This window comes from Enhydra lutris, unplaced genomic scaffold (genome assembly GCF_002288905.1).
Source record: "Enhydra lutris kenyoni isolate GAN:26980312 unplaced genomic scaffold, ASM228890v2 scaffoldscaffold73, whole genome shotgun sequence".
NCBI classification, from domain to species: domain Eukaryota; kingdom Metazoa; phylum Chordata; class Mammalia; order Carnivora; family Mustelidae; genus Enhydra; species Enhydra lutris.
Window position 1 is genome coordinate 2,082,408 of NW_019154157.1, and position 22,519 is coordinate 2,104,926.

General features: G+C 44.0%; 1 protein-coding gene across 1 annotated transcript in view; it reads right to left on the reverse strand.

Annotated features, from left to right (window-relative positions):
• The window catches only part of LOC111160080 (LIM domain kinase 2), a 60,637-nt gene that overhangs the window by 34,337 nt on the left and 3,781 nt on the right, over positions 1-22,519 (reverse strand). The window contains exon 2 of the mRNA XM_022522897.1: positions 14,377-14,476. Coding sequence (XP_022378605.1) covers positions 14,377-14,476 — 100 coding nt within the window. The remainder of the gene's footprint in view (positions 1-14,376; positions 14,477-22,519) is intronic.

The window sequence follows — 22,519 nt, forward strand, 5'->3', positions numbered from 1 at the left end:
CCTGGGATCGAGTCCCGCATCGGGCTCCTTGCTCGGCAGGGACTCGATCCCAGGACCCCAGGATCATGACCTGAGCCGAAGGCAGTGGCCTAACCCACTGAGCCACCCAGGCGTCCCTTAAGTGCTGCTTTTTAAAATGATAAGTGGGGGGTGCCTGGGTGGCTCAGTGGGTTAAAGTATTTGCTTTCGGCTCAGGTCATGATCTCAGGTCCTGGGATCGAGCCCCGCGTCGGGCTCTCTGCTCGGCGGGGAGCCTGCTTCCTTCTCTCTGCCTGCCTCTCTGCCTGCTTGTGATCTCTCTCTGTCAAATAAATAAATAGAATCCCCCCCCCCAAAAAAAATAAATAAAATGATAAGTGGAGGGGCGCCTGGCTCAGTCGTTGAGTGTCTGCCTTTGGCTTGGATCATGGTCCAGGGGTCATGGGGTCCAGTCCCGCATTAGGCTCCCTGTTCAGTGGGAAGCCTGCTTCTCTCTCCCCCACTCCCCCTGCTTGTGCCCCCTCTCTCACTGTCTCTCTCTCCTTGTCAAATAAATAAATAAATAAAATCTTAAAAAAAAAAAAAAGATAAATGGATAACAACCAAAAGAAGTCCCAAGATTTAGAACAAACACCTCCTTACACTTTTTTCCTAGTGCTCTTGTCCAAAGACAAAGCCTGCCTGGGTGCACTGCACTGAAGACTCCCGGGGCTCTTTCTTCCTTTTTTTCTTTTTTTTTTTTTTAAGATTTATTTATTTATTTGAGAGAGGGAGGGAGTACATGCACAAGAGTGGGGAGGAGGGGGAGAGGGAGAAGAAGAGGGAGAGAACCAGACTCCCCACTGATAAGAAGCCTGATCCCACAACCCTGAGATCATGCCCTGAGCTGAAATCAAGAGTCATATGCTTTACTGACTGAGCCACCCAGGCACCCCTCCTGGGGTTCTTTCTTCAGCTTCCCCAGCAGGGTCATGGCTCTGGCCACCTCCTGCCCCATTCCACTTCCTCACCCAGTGACATAGGCTTGCCCAAGCCTTTGCTGTCTTAGCTCCTCCCAAAGTCTCCTCCATCTTCAGGCTGGTGGCTGTCTCCTCCTTTTTCCATGTCTAACTTCACCAGAGCACTCAATCTCCTCTGGGAAGAGTTCCCATGATGTGTCCCTAAGCACCACACGCAGGAAGGGCTCTGAGCCTGTATCTGTCTAGTATCAGATCAAACTACACGAGGCCCATACCAGGCTCACCCTGCATCCAGAGATGGCCACTACGAAACATATGACTCAGGAACCGCCTTATGAGCAACTACAGTAGTAGAATGACAATGTTAACTAATGTTTATAATGCTTTTTCAGTTTCCAGAGGGTTTTTATACTCACCATCTAAACAACCTCATGAGGACTACCTATAGCACAGACCGGGTAAGGGAAGCCCAGAGATGTTAGGTGATTCATCCAAGGATACTGCTGGGAAGTGCAACACTGAGATTAAAGCCTTGCTGACCTCAAATGCCATGCCTTTCCTCAACGTGAGCTCTACCTAGCAAGGTGTTTAGGAATCCCACCTCTCCAGTATAGAGACCCAAACTGCTGGGTGTGTTGAATTCCTGCATCTGATTTTTCTAGGTCTCCTGCCCATATTCATACTGTCAGGATCATGAAAGAGTTTAACAAAAGCCTTGTGGCAATCAAGAGAGGGTCTCATGACTTTCAACCCAGTGAAAACATGACGTCATGACTTATTCACTACTGCTGAATCCTAGTGATCGGCTCTTTTCTAAGTGCTCCCTGTCCACCTAGTCTATCATCTGCAAAATTCCACAGAATTCCATTAGGATTTGATGAGGGAGTCACGTCAAAAGGATTATGAGTTTGCTTTTTCCAGGACTTCTTTTTCCTCCTTTTTGAAGACTGAGCCAGTTAGCCATTTCCACCTATTTTAATAGATCCCTGGTACATGGCAGGTGTGGATCAAATAATCATTATACTTGGGTACTGCCCCCATTCTACCAGGTTTCTCCAAAAAGTTACAAATAGTGGTTCCGCTACTATGTCACAAAGATTTTTCATTTTTTTTTTTTCAGTATACTGGGAAATAATTTTCTGTCTAAAAACTAAACACATTTCATGTGATTGGGTACCCTCATGCATCTTGGGCTTCCCATCCTCCCTTCCTAGTTTCAAGTTGATGAGCTGTAAATCAAAGGATTGGACTAAATCTCTAAGGTTCTATCCAGATTTCCATGACACTTAAGACGGATGCCAAGGATTATCTTTTGCTGGGTGTTTGTTAACATGACACCACATTCCAGAAGTTGTGGATACTCTGCAAAACACTGACTAAGTTCCATGAGTTAGGCACTGAGATAGGCTTGCTCATATATGCTTTCACTTAATTCTCAAAACTTTGTGAAGTTGAGGTTGCCATCTCCTTTTTACATATGAAGAACTAAGTTCACAGAGAAGGCTGTGATTTGAGGTCATGGGTCTAGGAATTGGCAGAGCTGGGATTTAACCCAAGTCCTTGGATTCCAGATCCAAGACAGTAAAGTTGCCTCAAATAACTATTTTACACTTGCTATTTGATTTGCAGGGTATTTCTGAAATGTGGTTGAGAGAACAGCAGCATCAGACTCCTGGGGGCAACTTGTTGACAGTGAAGACTCCAGAGCCTTACCCGAAGCCTATAGTAAGAACTGCTTAGACTGAGCCCAAGAATCAGCATTTTAAACAAGCCCCAGTGTTTCTGATGCACACTGAAGACTGAATCCACTACTTTACTCTTTCCTATGGGCTCTTCCATTTGATTTCATTCTTCTCTAATTCATTCATTAACTTTGAGAGGCAAGCAGGATAGGTCATTATTACCCCTGGCTACAAATGAGGAAACGATTCAGATAGGTTGTTCACCTTCTTATTGTGGACTGAGCTTAAAAAATAAATGTTTGGAGGCTGACATTTTGTAAAGCCTTGGCTCACTGTGGACTTTCACCTTCCTTGTATTGTTCTTACTCAGTTGTAACCCCACAGTAGCTGCCTCTCTTTTTTCTTCAGTGACATTATAGTGGCATTCAGGGTACAGTGGGAAAAGATGGCTCCAGCATATAGGGTCATCTCATGCAAGGCCACCTCTGGAACTGAGACAAAACACAAGAGCTGACATCAGCCAATTTCAGAAACAGCTGATGACACTGTAAGAGTCAGTACTATTGAGGGGGGCCCAGTCGAGCCCCTCCAATCTAAGCTGGATCACTACAGAGCAGTCTCAGGAAGGTATGAACAGAAGATGACTGACAGAGAGAAGAAAACTGTCTTCAAATATGGTTTGAGGTACTTGGGAAGTTTTTCCTGGTAATAGTGATGAATGTGGAGAAAGAGCATTTGTTAGCACCCCTCCAGTACTGCCCAAGGGAAAAGGGATTCTATTAGCCTTTGGGGGAAAAATACAAGGCAAATTAGCTGCCACAGTACAGAAGCCATGCCATCCCTTGAGCTTTGATGGTTTTAGGCTTTGTAATGACATTTATAGGCAGAGGTCTGCCCATGTCTCCATGCTCCCACTTCACAAGGAAAGCTCTCGCTTAGGAGAAAACTGCAGAGCAAAGAGATGGTGATGATGCATACCGAAAGGGCTCATCCACATGTCCAAAGAGAAAGGTGGTCATTCGACAAAAACATCATTTGCCTAACAAACACTGAGTACTCACTATGCTCTGGGCCCTCTGCTAAGCTCTGGGATACAAAGACGAACTAGATATGGCTCCAGACCTGGAGTGATGTTAGATGTGTAAATAAATACCAACAGAACTATAACGGAGGTATGAGAATAACAAAGGAGAAAGGCTCCTCTGTTTGGTGGGGAAGGTTCAGGGTGGATTTGGTGAGGCTCTTCCACAGGGGACAAGATGTATCAGGTGAATCTAAAGGCTGATTACCAGGCAGACAAGAGGTATTCCAGCCTGATGGAACAACATGTGCAAATGCACTGAGGCGTAACACAGTATGGTCCCTAAGCTGCAGAGCAGGGCACATGTGAAAGGTGATCAGAGGGGAGGCTGGGATGGTGGGAGAGGGCTAGGGCAAATCACTAAGAGGTAGGTCTATCAGGTGAAAGAGTCACCCACAGGCAGTGAAGAGTTATCAGAGGTGTTGAAGCAACCAGAGGGTCACAATAAATGGAACATAAAGCCTAAAACACCAAAGACAGTGCTGGTCTTTAGTGGTCAGTTTGTCTCCTTGAATGTCTCAAGTCTACACTGGCTGCAGATATGCCCACTTGAAGTTTGCTGGCCAGTTAGTGTTCACAAACAGCAAACTATGCCTTCATCCTCAGGCAACAGTAGAGACTGAGCTGGTCATTTTATCAGCTGAAATTTGCCTGTATGGGCTACAAGCACTTAAGAATGAGGTTGTGACCCCCCTATAAATAATCATCTACTGTTGCTCTGTGATACAACTTAATGTCCAACATTCAGTGTCCAAAACTGTGTTTACATAGACATTCTTCTCCTGGCTGCACTGGAAAATAAATGCTTTGGATACCTTAATAAATCTCCAGGTGATGCCAGGAAAAGAACCCTGGCCTGAAAGAGAAGACCTGATAATTTGACCTGGCTAAAAATAGACTTGCTATGTGATCTGAGGCAAGCCATTAAACCTTTCTGGGCTTCAATTTCTTTCTCTGTAAAAGGAAGGATTTAGGTTTAAAAAAAAAAAAATTGCACAACAGTAGGCCAATACTGAAGACACAGGGAAGGGTTGTGGTCAGAAAAAGGTTGACTGGCTGATCACTGGTGACCAAATCCAGATTCAATATTTTTATCTGGCCACTCAATACTTCACTGGATTTTAACTCATTTTTTAAAACATTATTTATTTATTTATTTATTTGAGATAGAGCGTAGGAGAGAGAGCACGAGCAGGGGGAGGGGCAGAGAGAGAGGGAGAAGCAGGCTCCCCACTGAGCTGGGATTCCAATGTGGGACTTGATCCCAGGACCCCAGGATCATGACCTGAGCCAAAGGCAGAGGCTTAACCAACTGAGCCACCCAGGGGTCTTCAACAATTTTTAATGGAAAAAATAGCATTACTTCTTCAGATACTTAACAATCACCGATTCACATATTATTCAGCTTTGAGAGACATGTGGCTCCCTAGTAGCTAGTAATAAATGGCTAACACTCATGAGTGCTCACTCCCTGTGAGGCCCTACTCCTACCTAATACTACACAGGACTTCCTTCATTTACCCCTCCATGATAACATTAGAAACTAGGCAGAAGGTTAGTATCTCCATATTATAGATGAAGAAATTTGGGCACCTGGGTGACTCAGTAGTTAAGCAGCTGCCTTTGGCTCAACTCATGTTCCCCGTGTCCTGGGATTGAGCCCCACATCAGGCTCCCTGCTCAGCGGGAAGCTTGCTTCTCCCTCTCCCACTCCCCCTGCTTGTGTTCCCTCTCTCGCTGTCTCTCTCTTTGCTGAATAAATAAATAAAATCTTAAAAAAAGATAGATGAAGAAATGAAGCACAGAAGGGGTAAGTAACTTGTCCAGCGTGCACAACTAATAAATATGACAGAATCAGGATCTGAACCCAAGCAATCTGGTTCTAGAGTCTGTGCTCTTAATGACCACACGACACTCCTATTACATGTAGATCTAAGTATTTAACCTCCAGAAGACAAATTTCATTTCTAACTTCTTGGAGAATCACCAACCTATTAACCCACTCCCTACCAAAAATTACCCATAAGTAAAAGATACTTTGTAAGTATTCCATTTTTTCCACACTCTACTTACGTATATCTTTAGCTAATGCTATCCTTCAAAGATTTCTAAAATATATAAAAAACAGGGGCACCTGGGTGGCTCAGTTAGTTAAGTGTCTGCCTTCGCTCAGGTCATAATCTTGGGGTCCTGGGATAAGCCCCACATCAGGCTCCCTGCTTTGTGGAGTCCGCTTCTCCCTCTCCCTCTGTTCCTCCCCCCTGCTCATGCTTTCTCTCATTCCAATAAATAAAATACTTAAAATAAATAAATAAAATGTTAAAAAACAAATAAATGGGGTACCTGGGTGGCACAGTAATTTAAGTGTCTGACTCTTGGTTTCAGCTCAGGTTCTGATATTGGGGTCCTGAGATTGAGCCTCATGTTGGGCTCCATGCTCACCATGGAGTCTGCTTAAGACTCTCTCTCCATCTGTCCCTCCTCCCCCCATGCACTTTCCTCATTTTCTCTCTCTCCCTAGTACATTAAAATATAGTGGCACCTGGATGGCTCAGTCAGGTAAGCATATGGCTCTTGATTTGGGCTCAGGTCATAATCTCAGGGTTGTGGGATTAAGCCCCATGTTTGGCTCTGTGTTGGGTATAGAGCCTGCATAAGATTCTCTCTCTCTATCCCTCTCTCCCCCACTAAACAAACAAACAAACAAACAAACTTATGAAATTTGTCAGATTTCAATTCAAATTTGTTTCATCTACAGTAGTTGAACTCATTCTTCCCTCTACTGCTTTTCTCTCCAGTGTTTGTTCCTGTCTGGCCAGTACCTACAAAGAAGTATAACTCTGGGTCATCCTTATCTCCTTAGGGGAAGAAGACAAAGCTTTAACTTCTCGCCTGGACACTTGCAGGCAATTTTCCAAAACAACCCAATCTCTGGAACCTACTCCTCTCTGCCACTTACAGTAACTGCAGCCACAGTGGCTGCTAAGGGAAGGATATGGAGAAGGGCAGGGAAAAGCCTCACTTACATCATATCTCTTGGCCACCCCTGGCAATTCATATGACAAATATCTCCCCCATACCAATGATGTGCTCAGTGGTGACACAATGGGGGGCAAAATGTCTCATGGTCCATGACTAGGTTACACTTATAGAATATTAGAGGTCTCAGGATATCATTAAGGAGATGATCAAATGAATAAATGTAAAGTTAAAACCACAAAAAAAGCTTCAAACAGATGGTCTGTGAAAGCACAGAAGAGGGGCCATGACCTATTCTATTACTATCTCCCTGAGACATCCAAGTAAAGATCTGAAGGTTGAGGAGGAGTTAATTAGGCCAAAAGGGAGTGAGGACATTCCACACAGAGAGAAGAGCAGGAACAAGGGCCTGTCAGAAGGAAGCAGAGTGTATTCTGGGCCCTGTGAAGAAAAGCAGTGAGACTGGAATAGAGAGAGCAGGAAGTTGTGGAGAGGCCAGACCACAAGGGGCTTTGTAGGCCACATTAAGGACTGGTCTTTATCCAAGTCATGGAGATATATAAGGATGGGGAGACAGCAGTGTGAAAAAAAACGATTTTTTTTTAAGGTCATTCACTCTGGCCACTTTGTGGAGAATGGATTGGGTAGTGTGAGTGACTGCACAATTAGAAGGCTACTGCAATTATCCAGGTGAGACATGATGGTAGCCTGAACATGGTGGTGGTAGGAGAAATGGAAAGACATGGACGCATTCAAAATATAATCTGGAGGGGTGCCTACGTGGCTCAGTGGGTTAAGGCCTCTGCCTTCGGCTCGGGTCATGATCCCAGGGTCCTGGGATTGAGATTGAGCCCCAAATCGGGCTCTCTGCTCAGTGGGGAGCCTGCTCCCCCCCCCTCTCTGCCAGCCTCTCTGCCTGCTTGTGATCTCTGTCTGTCAAATAAATAAATAAATAATCTTTAAAAATATATTTATATAATCTGAACAAAAAACTGACAGGTGTGGATATGGGATAAGAGAGAAGAGCTATCAAGAAGCACTTCCAGGTTCTGACTTAGGCAGAGGGATGGATGGTTGTGCCATTAAACAGGACAGGTTATATTGAAGAGAAGCCAGTTTTGGGAGGAGACTAAAAGTCCAGCTGTGTCTGAGATGTCTGGAAGACACTCAAATGGGCAGGGGAAGTTGACAGCAAGACAGACAAGACTAGAGCCCAGTAGAACGGTTCAGACTGTAGATATGAATTTCGGGGTCATCAGAGTGTGGAGGACAACAGAAGCCAAGGTGTGAGTGAGATTGCCTGGGGAGAAACAGAATGTGCCTAGAGAAACAGTAACATTTCAGAGCCAGATAGAGGATAAGCAAACTGGAATGACCAGAAGAATGTGTATGGGGGTGGAAACCAGGACAGTATGGAATGTCATGGAGGCCAAGGGTTTCAAGAGTGACAAAGACAATAATAATAAATGCTAACATCTATTAAATCCCAATATGGCCAGGTACTGTGTGAAGGGCTTTGAATACATGATCAAATTTAATCAGCACAACCTTTTGAGGTAGGAAGCATTTCTCTTCCCCTTTTCTAGGTGAGAAAACTGGCAAAGAAACTCAAAGTCAGCTGACTCAAGATAAACTAGGAGGAAAACCCAACCAGGCTGACTCCAAACTCATTCACTTGTCTCTACAACCTCTAGTGCAATTTGGGAGGTCATATAATATGAAGCCTGAACAGCAGCCAGTGAATGGACCAATGTGACTGTCCTCTGGAAACTTACCAAGGGAACGCTGTTTCAGGGGAATGAGAATGGAAGCCAGACTAGAGCCCATTATTAGAAATGCTCCATATTATGACCTGTTCTTTAGCTGTCTGAGGGAGTCAGTTATGAGACGAGGCCACTATGTTAAATCTGTATCCCCAGCATCATCTAATTTGGTGACTTTAATATAGCAAATGATGCTCAAAATTATAAGCGAACTGCTAATGTAAGCAGCACAAAGTTGCCATGTGCAGCTTGCTGCTAACCCTTTACAACATACCATCCTCCAGTTTTCAGAGTGCTTTCTTATCCATCACCTCTTTGATCCTCACAACTTCTTCATGAGGTAGATTACCTTTACCACATCTTTTTTTTAACTTAAAAAAAATTTTGATTTATTTATTTATTTGACAGAGACAGAGAGAGAGAGCAAGCACAAGCAGGGGGAGTGGCAGGCAGAGGGAAAGGAAGAAGCAGGCTCTCCGATGAGCAGAGAGGCCCCTGTGGAACTCGATCCCAGGACCCTGGGAGCATGACCTAAGCCAAAGGCAAACACTTAACTGACTGAGCCACCCAGGTGCCCCTACTTTTACCACATCTTATAGATGAGAAACTAAAGCTCACAATGACAAAGGAACTTGCCCACAGTTATACCACCAGCCTGGCTCAGCTAAGATTCAAATCCAGCTTCTCTGACTCCAAGTCTACTATTCCTTCTGGGGCGTCCCAGTGTTAAGAGGATCCTCTTCAGAGCCAGGGAGACCTGAGTTCAAATGTGTGTGACCCTGAGCAAGTTCTTCTACCTTTCTGAACTTGCTGTTTTGTGTAAAATGGGGTTGTAGGGTTATTGTAAGGGTTGAATCAGATAATCTAAGTGAAACTCACAATACAATGCTTAATAAATGTCTGTCATCCATCCCTGGCTCCACTCTACTCCTCTTCATCTCTGCCCCAGTCAGTAGCTGTAGGGCTTCTTTGGGATCTTCGTTCTCTCTTCCCAAGGAACAGAGCAGTATTAAGGCATGTTGAAGGTCACATACTGCTGCTATATGCTAGGAGTCCCACTCTGTGTTCATGCTGGACTCCCTTGTGTGGGCAGAGGAAGGCCCAGGTGTTTGTCCTCTGTCAGGCACGCCCCAGTCCCCTGTTTAACTGCCAGCCTTAATGAGTTGCTGGCTGGCTGTTTCCTTAGAGATAAACTAGACAAATAAGCAAACTAAAATCAAAGGCTTGGGTCCATAAATGCAGGAGCAACATCAAAATTACAACAGCAGAGGGCAGGGTTGCTCCATGAACTCCCATGCCAGGAGCCAGAGACCCAGGAGAAACCTAACGGCACTTTTATTTGACACTTGAGAGTTCATAAAGCCTTTGAACCAGTACCTTTCAGTGTTATCTGACACCACCAGTGTGTGACAGGCAGGGTGAGTATATTTTATTCTGAAGCTACAGAAGAGGAAACTGAGCTTCAGGGAGGTTAAATGACATGACCATATTCAGGAATGCAAAGACTCTTGTAAGCAAGGAGTTAGAATGCCTGGATTCAAATCTCAGCTATGCTACTTACTAGCTCTGTGACTGTGAGCAAGTAAACTTCATTTCTCTATTTGTAAAATAAGTATGACCAGTACTATAGTTATTACATTGTTATAAGAATTAAGTTATGTGGTGCCTGGGTGGCTCAGTGGATAAAAGCCCCTGCCTCTGGCTCAGGTCATGATCTCAGGGTCCTGGGATCGAGCCCCACATGGGGCTCTCTGCTCAGCAGGGAGCCTGCTTCCCCCTCTCTCTCTGCCTGCCTTTCTGCCTACTTGTGATCTGTGTCTGTCAAATACATAAATTAAAAAAATCTTTAAAAAACGAAAAAAAGAATTAAGTTAGATGATACAAATGTGAAATGCTTAGGACAGTGTCTGGTACATAGTAAACACTCAATAAATGGTAGCCTTACTATAATTATGATGTACTACGCTTGTTGAGGTTGGGGTGCGGGTTAAGAAAATGACCATGGCTTTCAGCATCACAGAAGCTATCCTATTGTCACCAGCCCATCACACCACAGTCTCTGGCTGCTTATTTTCACCTACCCTGAAGTCACAAATTTAGCAGAAGTGATCTGTTGCCCGATAAAATAACAGCTTTATATTTGTATTATTCCTTTTCCAGAGCATAGGCATTAGAAATCACTTCTCAAAAAGAGAAAACTCAAAGAGTCTGTGCTCATGTTCCCATGAAAAGAGGTCTGAAATGTTCCCAGGAGCCTTAAGTATGGAAAATACTTCAGTATTTTCCCTCTGATAATGTCCTTAGGAACCAGGTCAAGCTAGAGAGTCTCAGGTAAGGGCGATAAAGATGAATTAATAGAGGCAGTTTTCCCTTTTTCCACTACCCCTCCTCCTTAGCTAAGCACTTTTGATGAGGGTTAAAGGACAATCATCAGAAAACTTGTCAAGTTTCTTTGGTTTTCCGACATGCCAAGTCACCATTAAAAAACATGCCAGGTCTATACTTTAACCTCAGCTACAAACAACATGCAGTCTGGTTGCCTTCTTTGCCTCCTTCATGGAGAGGAAAACCAGATCCAGAGAGCTTCCGAGAGAATGGCCCCAATTCTAGAACCAGTGGCACTGCTCAGGGCAAGGGAAGGCCAGAGGTACATAAGAGTCCAAATAGGCCTGTTGGGAAGGCTGTGGAGAAGAGGCAGGAGGGCTACTCAGACAAGCATCCAGTATCAGAAGGATCCTGGCCAGGTGCCCAACTGCACCAGACTATGCTACTTCCAGGAGGCTGTCAGCTGGCCTCTGCTGTACAGTCCCAGGTTCCAGCCTTCAGTGACTTCCTATTGTCCCAGGCACCTGAGAATCTGGCGGTAGCTTATCAGAGACAGGATTACGGACCAGCTACAGATGAGAGGGATGGGGTAATATAAGGAGAAGGTAAAGGGAGGAGAGTTCGGGCCAAACCCCAGCAATTTCTCCATTGAATACCCAGCTCCACCCTGTAACTAGAAAAACAAAGGTGTGGGGGAAGGGGAAAAGAAAAGTCATTTCCTTTATTGTAACTTACTCAACTGGGTAAGAGCGAGGCTGGAAGGGAGTCATGAAAAATGAATTTCTTTGGGTACCATGCAGGGAAGAAGGTCCTGCTTTTAGCAGAACCTAGACACTGTGCCTAGACACTGAATTTATCAGAGAATTTAAAAGACATTCAGCTGATGCCTCATGATTCTTATAACCAGGTTATTTCTGGGGTCAGATACAGTTGTTCCCAGCCCTGTAGATCTTTCTCCAATCTGGGCAAAAGTCATTTGGCTCCAAAGCAGTCTGTCTCCCCAGGGCAAATTACCAGGCTCTGTCTGAGGACTTCATGTCATTCAGTTTTTGTGGGAAAGCTCAGGAGTCAGGAAATGCGCTCTTTCAATAGAGCTGGATTAGAGAGACTCTGTCCTTGAGACAAAGATGTAACTAGGAGACCTACCCCAGATGCTCTACTTCCCCACAGGCATGATCTTTGGTGTAACTGTGCCAGGGTAGTTCAAAGTTAACCTTAATCTCTGAGGCTCCACATTAGAAGACCAATGGGTGTGTATTAAGAGAAATAAATGCATGCACGTAGGTGTATACAGACACACTCAAAATATAATGTAAAGTGACAGCTACTGAATATTAGGGGAGTTCTATGTGTCAGATGCTATGCTGAGCACTTTATATAGATTATCACATTTAATCCTCCCTGACAGCCTGTGGGATGAGTACGTATCTCCATTTTATAGATGCCTGCCTAATACTCAGGGCAGTCACCCAAGGACAGTTAATAAATTGCAAAGCCAGGATTTGAAACCAGACAGTCTCATTCAAGAACCTGCACTCATCCACCAGGATCACGTACCTCACTTTTTTCTGAACATGTATGTGCGTATATGTTTTTCTCTCTACCCCCCACTCTGACACACACACACACACACACACACACGTTCCCTAACAAACTAGCATCTAATTGGACCTAAGACTTCAGTTCTTTTTTCTTTTTTTAAAAAAGATTTTATTTATTTATTTGACAGTGAGAGACAGAGAGGGAACATAAGCAAGGGGAGCGGGAGAGGGAGAAGCAGGCTCCCCACTGAGCAGGGAGCCTGATGCAGGCTCCCCACTGAGCAGGGAGCCTGATGCAGGCGCGATCCCAGGACCTGATCTATCATGACCTGAGCTGAAGGCAGATGCTTAACAACTGAGCCACCCAGGCGCCCCGACTTCAGTTCTAAGGTCAACTCTGGTCATCCATGACCTGTCTTTGTAACTCTTTTTGTCTTGCTGGTTTCAAGCCTCTCAACTGTGATATGAAGGGTTAGATCACACAATAGATGGTCCCTTCTGGTTCTGAATTTCTTTAGTGTTCAGAGAATCCAGAAATCCCAAAAATTAACTTGTTCTACTCTGTCCTGGTTATTCTGGATAGAAAATATTAACAAAGGGCACCTGGGTGGCTCAGTTGGTTAAGGGACTGCCTTTGGCTCAGGTCATGATCCTGGAGTCCCCGGCTCCCTGCTCAGCAGGGAGTCTGCTTCTCCCTCTGACCCTCCCCTTTCTCATGCTCTATCTCTCTCCCATTCTCTCAAATAAATAAAAAGAAAGAAAGAAAGAAAGAAAAGAAAAGAAAAAGAAAATGTTAACACAAATAGGAAAAGAGCAGGAATAAATATGACTATATGGGTTAGGTGCCAAGGTGAGCCCTGGCCTAAAAACTCATTAGGATTCGCTTCAGCTCTAAATGAAAGGGCAAGTCAAAGGCTTTATCTGTTGGTCCCTTATATTTCTGACATTTTTGCTCCACTCCTTACTAAGAATCAACTTCCCTGAGGGTAAAAGGAAGAATGAATCAAAGCAATTAGATCCACAGAGAAGACTGGAGAGCCCAGAGTTTGAGCTGAAAGGGCAGAAAAATGCAGTTCCTCCCCAACTCTTCCAGAGGCCAGAGCTCTCCAGGCCAAACCCCCCACATGGTTCCTGGGTGGAGGCAAGTGCTTAAAGGTCAATTACATTACTTGATATCAGCATGGGGGATGCTTTGTAACATGAACTGTGTGTGGGAGTTGGAATCTACAGCACTTGGTGCCTGTCTACAGTCTGTCTCATTCTAAAGATGTGAGCAACAGCCCTACCTCTTCAGACCACGTGGGCACACATGCCCACCCAGCCTCCAGTGTAGAATGACTGTAGGCCAGGCACTGTTTTATGTTTTGGAGAATGCAGACAGGCTCCCACTCTTGAAGATTCCAGTCTCACAGGGGAAAGAAATAACCATTCAGTGGGTGCCTACCATGAGCTGGGCCCTTGGCATATATGATTTCATTCGATCTCAACAAGTCTATGAGATAAATTTTTAACATCCGTGTTTTCCTGATGAGAAAACTGAGTCTCAGACAACAGGAACAAATCCAACTTTAAAGTCTCTGTTGTTATTTTTAAGAAACAGAGCTGCCTTCAAACAATAATCTAAGAGCTAAAATAAAATTAAATAACAAAAAGCAGGAAACTAGGGAGGCATCCTGCAGTGAAGGGCTGACTCTGCCAACTGCACTAAAAACAACCCTTGAGGCACCTGCATAATGAGTAGTGTAGCTGTGGGAAACTCATTCTTTCTGTGTCTTTCTGGGTCTCAGTTTCCTCATTTGTAAAGTGAGGGTGGTGCTGGGACACCTTGGAGAACCTGTTCCCACCGCTTCACCCTACTTCTAGCTGTACCCAGCCCATTTGTGACTCTTTCACTTTCACACCAGACATTTGCTCACGTGCTCTTCCTTGGCACGTCCCTCCCTCTCCCCTCAACCTACACCAAAATGGGAACTCTCAAGTCAGAAACGTGTTTTTTTATTTTCCAGAACATGAAGTAGTGGCTGGCCTATAGTACACTGGCAAAGACAGGAGGACAGACCCACTTACCGGAAGCAAGAGCTGTGCCAGGCTTCGTTGACAGTCCTGTACCGCCTCTGGCTTGGAGAGACATGGTCCCCACAGCCCCGACACTTCCAGGTTTCTTCACCTGCACACAAAACCAGGGAGTTTAGAGGCCCAGAGTAGCAGGAGGTACGGGACGGGATTCTTATCGTGCAGAGTAAGACGGAATTAATGGACTTAAAATGAAAGGGCTGGCCAGTGCTCTGATAAATGCATAATTCCCCCTTCCACAAGTTCTCTGGGAAGCACTTATCCAGCCTGCTCATCTCCCCAGGGACAGGAATTCATGGCCTTAAAAGCTGAGTCACATGCAAAAGCGCTCAACATCACTTAGCATCAGGGAAATAGAAATCAAACCACAGTGAGATGCTACCTCACACCAGTCAGAAAGGCTAAAATTCACAAGTCAGGAAATGACAGATGGCAAGGATGCAGAGAAAGGGGAACCTTCTTACACTGTTGGTGGAAATGCAAGCTGGTGTAGCCACTCTGGAAAACAGCATGGAGGTTCCTCAAAAAGTTGAAAATAGAGCTACCCTACGACCCAGCAATTGCACTAATGGGTATTTACCCTAAAGATACAAATGTAGTGATCTGAAGGGGCATGTGCACCTGAATGTTTATAGCAGCAATGTCCACAATAGCCAAACTATGGAAAGAACCTAGATGTCCACCAACAGATGAATGGTTAAAGAAAATGTGTACACACACACACACACACACACAGGAATACTATGCAGCCATCAAAAGATGAAATCTTGCCATTTACAACGACGTGGAAGGAACTAGTGGATATTATGCTAACTGAAATAAGTCAATCAGAGAAAGACAATTATCATATGATCTCTCTGATATGAGGAATTTGAGTTTGAGAGGCAGGGCAGGGCGTCGTGGGGGGAAGGGAGTGTGAAAAATGAAACAAGATGGGACCGGAGAGGAAGACAAACCATAACAGACTCTTAATCTCATGCAACAAACTGAGGGTTGCTGGGGGGTGGGGGAAAGAGATAGGGTGGCTGGGTTATGGACATTGGGGAGGGTATGTGCTATGGTGAGTGCTGTGAACTGTGTAAGACTGAGGATTCACAGACCTGTACCCCTGAAGCAAATAATACATTATACGTTAATTTAAAAAAAAAAGGTGAGTCTCATTCCATCTTCTAGAAATGTTCTGATTGTTCCTTTTTTCCACAGAAACAAAACCTGCCTTTTCCTAGAATTTCAGCCCTTGCTTATTATAGCTCTGAGTAGATAAAATGAACAAGGTCTCTTTCTCTTCAGGGTCAGGCCTTCCTATGACTATTCCCAGTCAGCACCCAGAAAAACTTCTCTGGGTTAAACATGTTATTGCCTTTTCCTATTCCTCAAAAGCCCTGGTTGTATAGATATTCCATCACTGAGTCCAGGAGCTCATTCATTCAACCAACATCATGGGTCCTCTTACTGGACCCGTGGGTCCTCTCCAAGCTCTATGTTGGAGACTCCTGGATAACATCATCTCTGATCTTCAAGGAGCAAATCCACTGAAGAGGAATCCTCCTCCCACATTGTAATTTTTCCCTTACATGTTATTGCAGAGTTAGAAGCAAAGTGTTATTTTAGTTTGGAGAAAGAAGTTATGGGTATAGAAGGGAAAGAACATTTAATGAACACTTCCTATATACCAAGGCTTGTGCTAGGTGCTTTCAGAGACCCAATCTCATTTAATTCTCAAAACAATCCTGTGAAACAGGTATTAAATTTATTCTAGGGGTGGGAGACTTGAAACCCAGGGCTAGGGGGTGTCAGGCCAAGCAGCAGATCCAGCATTCCAACTCAGGCCCAGCTCATACTAAAGTCCATGCTCTTTCCACTCACTCTACCATGTTGATTCCTGCTCATTCCACTTAGCGAAGTCAAGAAAGTCTTTGTAAGGGAAGCTAATATTTGAGCTAAACCTTGAAGAATGGAGAAGATTTGCTTGAGGCTGAGTAAAGATGGGGAAGGGCTGTGTAGGCTGGGAGGTTAGCATGCGCAGTAACACAGAGTGAATCCATGTCCCTCCAAAAAGGACAAAACACAATATCCCTGCTGTGGCTCAGATACCAACTTCTTGAAATAAAGAAGGCAGCTGAGATCAAGCTGTGGTACCTGAATCAGCCCTAGAAAGCAGGACAAGGTTGTTACAAAACTCCCTTGTATGCTCCGTGTATGCAGCTTTGTTCTCTCTGGGTAACTCCAGACTGCCACAGGCACGGTGACAGTCACTGAACCCTGTTTCACAGGCACAGGGGTCATGAATAGACAATGCCCAGCTCCAGACACTTCAAGATTGCTCAGCAGCATTCTGCGACAGCCAGGACACAGGCAGCTTAAACAAGCTGGCAGAAGGCTTTAAAACCTTGACCCACCAGTTCCTCTCCTCCAGTTCCACAGCGGTAAGACATATATGCCCATCACCACATGAATCTAAATCTCAGACTCTCAAGAGGGGCCTTTTTGGTTTTTTGGGTGGCAGTGACCCAGAGAATGCACTACTATCCTCACAAACTCAAAGGTACAAAGTCTGAGAGACTTACTCAAATTGGGTTATGGATAGAGCACAAGCAATGAATTTGTAAGGTTTTCTTTTCTTTTTAAAATTATTTATTTATTTATTTATTTATTTGAGAGAGAGAGAGAGAGAAAGAGATAGAGTGCAGAGCCAGTGAGAGAGAACACAAGTGGAATGGGGAGAGGCAAAAGGAGAGGGAGCAGCAGACTCCCCTGCTGAGCAGGGAGCCCAATATGGGACTCGATCCCAGGACCCTGGGATCATGACCTGAGCCGAAGGCAGATGCTTAACAACTGAGCCACCCAGGCACCCCTGTAAGAAGGTTTTCAATGAAGACAGACGTCCAAATGAATCTTCCAAGTTATAGAGGTACAGGTTTGAAACGTTTTTGGAACTCTTAAAGGGAAGGGTTTTTAGGTCAGTTTGTGAACTATTTTGTTCTATCCCCAGCAAATCTCATTATTTTAAGCCACATCTTGTTTCTAATTTTTATTTTTTAACCCAAAGGAATGGTCTCTAACTTGACCACCCACTTACTCAACAATTCAGCATCTTGGCCCTGAATGACTTCTGGCTATTTACAAAATTCAAAAATGATCAGGACTTTCCACTATGAGGATATTTAAGATAACTTGTTATTGACACACCCTACAGAACCTGCCCTTTCTTGTCTTGAGAAACCCAAAGCCATCCACCAACACTTATTTAGCACCTGCTCTGTGCTAAGCTCTAGGGGCACAACTCCAGACTGCCTTTGGCTTAGGTCATGCTCCCAGGGTCCTGGGATTGAGCTCCACCTCAAGCTGTCTGCTCAGTGAGGAGCCTGCTTCTCCCTCTCCCTCTGCCTGTCACTTCCCCTCCTTGTGTTCTCTCTCTGTCAAAAGAATAGGTAAAATCTTTAAAAATATATATCTAGGTTAAATCTCTTTCTCTTTTGCTGCTCTTTCCCAACACGACACATAGTTGGCATGGAATAAATATTTGCTGAAAGAATGACTAAAGTGTGTCCATTCAATTTAGCAATAAGTGGTCACTTTGACCCTCAGTGAGACAGTTTCAGAGAAATGGTGGGGGCAGAAGTCAGATTGCAGTAAGTGGGAAGTGAGGAAATGAGGGCAGTGATGTGTAGATAACGTTTTAATATGTGTAGCTGCGAAGGGGAGAAGGGTGGTAGCTCAAGCAGAAAACAGGGTCCAGATTTTTTTTTTTTAATGGGAAAGACTTGAACTAATATAAATAATAACTAGAAGGAGCCAATGGAGAAGGGAGTAGTGGTAGAGATAACAGAAAGTGCACATTTTCTGAGAGATGGGATAGGATAGACTCTAGAACAGGAGTGCCATATGAAACAGTTGAGCCTTTCTTCTGTAGACACTGGGAAGTCTGGGTGAGCCAGCTAAGACTGTGCTGTAGACAGGGAAAAGAAATGAAAGACCTGAACTCAGACTGTGGTGAAGGACAGGAAAGGACCGGAGAGACATTTGGAAGGTGGAACCAGGAGGGTATGAGAGAAGGGTGTAGTCTAATATTAAAGGAATGAATGGCCCTCTACAACGTGGCTCCAAAGAACCTTTATTTCTCACATCCGTTACAAAGGGATGCTCTAATCACATCCTTTTTTTTTTTAAAGATTTTATTTATTTATGTGACAGAAAGAGAGATCACAAGTAGGCAGAGAGGCAGGCAAAGAGAGAAAGGGAAGCAGGCTCCCTGCTGAGCAGAGAGCCTGATGCGGGCCTCGATCCCAGGACCCTGAGACCATGACCCGAGCCCAAGGCAGAGGCCACCACCCAGGCACCCCACTAATCACATCTTGATCTATTTTCTGTTTCTGCTGCACACATTCTTGTTCTTGCATACTGACATTCACATCTCAAGCTATTGGGTGTTTAAGATACTTTACTGTCTCTTTCCTTAATCAAACTTCTATCCTTCTTTGATGGTCCCCCAGAGGGGGACTTTTTTCACTTTGTCTATACCTGCTTTATATCATTTGTTTTGTGATTATAGTTCATTATGTTTCATTCCCTCCCTCTCTCTGTTCTCCATCCCCACTCCAAGATCTAAGGGATAAAGGCTGCATCTTGACCATCTTCAAATCTGAGCCTAGCATAAAACCTGATGCAGAACAGACACTCCTTTGTGTGGCAAATCCAACTGAAAAGCTGGACCAACTGCCAACTCTAAAGGTAATTTCCAAAGATAAACTTCAATAGTCAGAGGAATGATTTCATTGAATAAGGGTTTGGGCTCTCAGGTTAACTACCTACGGGTAAAGTCACATGTAGATGCACAAGACTCAGTTTTTCTGTTGAGCATTCACACTGTTTTTCAGGTAAGTACCTGAGCAAGAGGGGCGCCTGGGTGGCTCAGTGGTTTTAAGCCTCTGCCTTCAGCTCAGGTCATGATCTCAGGGTCCTGGGATCGAGTCCCGCATCAGGCTCTCTGCTCAGCGGGGAGTCTGCTTCCCCCTCTCTGCCTGCCTCTCTGCCTACTTGTGATCTCTGTCTGTCAAGTAAATAAATAAAATCTTAAAAAAAAAAAAAAAAAGTACCCGAGCAAGAATATTCACCCAAAGCCTTCAGCTTCTCAAGCCCACATACTCTTTAAAAGAAAACTCTTGGCTTCTTCAGCTCTCTACAGCCCTGAAAGTTGATGATCTTAACTCTCTTACAACTTTGTTTTTTTTAAGTAGGCTCTATACCCAACGTGGGGCTTAAACTCACAACCCTAATATCAAGACCTGCATCCTCCCCCAACTGAGCCAGTCAGGTGCCCCAACCCTTTTATGACCTTTATTCTAAGGAATGCAAGAGAAATATAATAATACAAAGTCCTGGAGATTACTGTGAGGCCCAGTGAAAGACCAATCCAGAGTCCAGTCTGCCTGGAAAATATTTCATCTAGGAAAATACCTCATTGCACCAGGACCTTCACCCTCTACTTCTACAATATTTACTTCTCATATTTGCAGACTTATCAACCGTGCCTACTGATTGTCAGAGGCCAGAAAAGGAGTTTGACAAATTAAATGTCCCCAGCAGCCTCAAAACAATAAGGGGCCCTTATTAGGAGTTTAATAATCAGAAAATTTCACAGTTCTTATTGCAATTTGTTGCTTTTAAGAAGTTATATGTGTGCAATGCAAAGAGGGTGAGAATTACAATAAATGGCTCATTACTAAGGTTCTCACCTTCAGGATCTTTTGAGTCCTGGCATAAAATATATTTAGTTAAAAAATACATACATATATTCAGCTTATACACACTTCTCTCCCCCGCCTTAATAATTGGTGATGTGGCCCTCAAATAATCTCTGAATCTACTGGGGCAGGCAGTAGGATGACAGGAAGGTAAGGCTAGAAGGGCCCTTAAAAATCATCTACTCTAGTCCAGTCTTTCTATTTTTCTGAAAGAAAAATGGATTTGAAGAAGGAAACTTGAGTTGCCTAACCATCAGAAAGCTGGTCCAAGAGGGGCTCAAATCCAAGTTCTGAAACTACCAGACCAGTTGCATTTTTATTATCATATGCAGCCTCAGACAAGTTAGGACTTGCCTAAAACTACACAGTTATTCAGTGGAAGGGCTCAGCCTGGTACCCCAGCTCAGTGCCAGCGCATTTCTCACAAGACACTAATGTTCACCTTAATCTTGGTCTAAGAACTGGGTTTCTGCAAACTAGCCCTTTTCAGACTTCAAAGTGGTGAGAAAATTCCAGGTACTGAAAGCTCATGAGACCATAAAGCCTAGCCTGAACCAACATGCACAGACCCAATCCTTTCATTTGAGAAAAATCTTTGATGCTTCTCATGTTCCACTAGACAATGAGAACCAGGAACAAAACCCAGCCAGTTCAGTGCAGCACAAAACAACTTGTATGGTAACTGCTGTGCTCCCTGGGAACTGGCAGGTCAGGTGTATAAATCCCACTTGTCCCAGGATAAAGCAGGAAGCAGAGGGGCAGGGCAGCAACTGGTAGGGATCAACCAAAAGGGAAAAGATCACACCTTAATGAAGTGAGTACCAACAAGACTAACAGTATGATTAACATTCCTCTAGATACTCTCCTTTATATCCCAAAGGGTTTTCCTCCTCACTAGCTTACCAACTATTACCAAGTGTCTATGGAAAAAAAGATTAGATTTTTTTTAATTAACATATAGTGTATTATTAGCCCCAGGGGTACAGGTCTGTGAATCGCCAGGTTTACACACTTCACAGCACTCACCATAGCACATACCTTCCCCAATGTCCATAAGCCCACCACTCGCTTCCTACCCCCCCCCCCCCCCCATCCCCCCCCCACCCCGGCAAGGATTAGATGATTTTTAAAGGAGCTTCTAGACTTCTCCAAACCTTATATTTCTCCTTCATAAGAGGAGGGATCAAATTATTCCTTCTAGCTCTGAGTTGGTGACACCAAACCGGGGGACTCTTATTTTTTGGCTTAAGACACATACACAGACATCTCAGAAGGTTTCATTCTTGCTGTTGTTTCCATCTGCCTTCTATTTTATTAGGAAAACTTTGTAAGGGTCAAGAAGAAGAGCAGGAGCTAGACCTAGGTTTAAAACCTGGTTCTGTGTCTTTGGGCAAATTATTAAACCTCTCTGGACTTGTCCCTTAATCTTTAAAAAGAGGATAACCACCTACCTTACAGGATTACCAAGAAGATGAAGAGAAATACTTAATGGTTGTGAAAATACCTCCTGTGGGGCCTGGCACTTAGTTGGCAACTGAAAGCTTTTCTTTTTTTCCTGCATGTATATCTAGAGAGTTGGCTAGGGAAAGGGTTGAGTTGAATTACACTAACCTCTAAGATCTGTAGGAAATGTTTTCAAAACAAATTCAACAAATGTTTTCTATGTGCCCATGTGCAAGACAAAGACTAGGTCATGAACTTCTGGGGCCCTTGGTGAGTAGTCATGGAGTGTAAGAGACAAGGATGTGTACAGAAATAACACATGTCAGAGAGGGACAAACTAGGTGCTGAGAGCAGTGCAAACTTGGTAGAGTAATAAGACACTTGGTAGAGAAACAAATGAAACAGATGGTTCCTGTGGCTTTCTAGCGCTCAGGTTCTCCTTTCCAACCATAAGTCTCCTTAACTGTGAATGAATAGGCATTTTCTTATCTGAGGGAAGGCATTTTCTTATCAGAGAACTGGTTAACCAATTAATATGTTCCCAAACAGCAGTTCACTACCCATTGTCAATGATATGGGGAAAAAACAACTACTTTTGAGTCCTTATAACTGGACAATGGTGTCCTAAGCACATGCGAGCATGAATTAATAGAATATAAAGATCCTGTAAGATGAAGACTCATACTGAAGGACTATTACTATTCTCATTTTATGAAGATGAAGCTGAAAAGCTCAACTAACAAGTGTTAGAGCTGGGTTTAGACCCAGGTCTGCTAACTCCAAAGTCTATGTATTTAACTATATTTTAGATTTTCTTTCCTAGAATAAAGAAATTACAGGCAGAAGACTTGACAATAAAATGCCAAGGTAGATGCTCAAGGAATACCCTAATAGAACTAGGCGATGGTTTCATGTTCTAGCTCCTGCTGGGTATATATTAATAGGTAAAA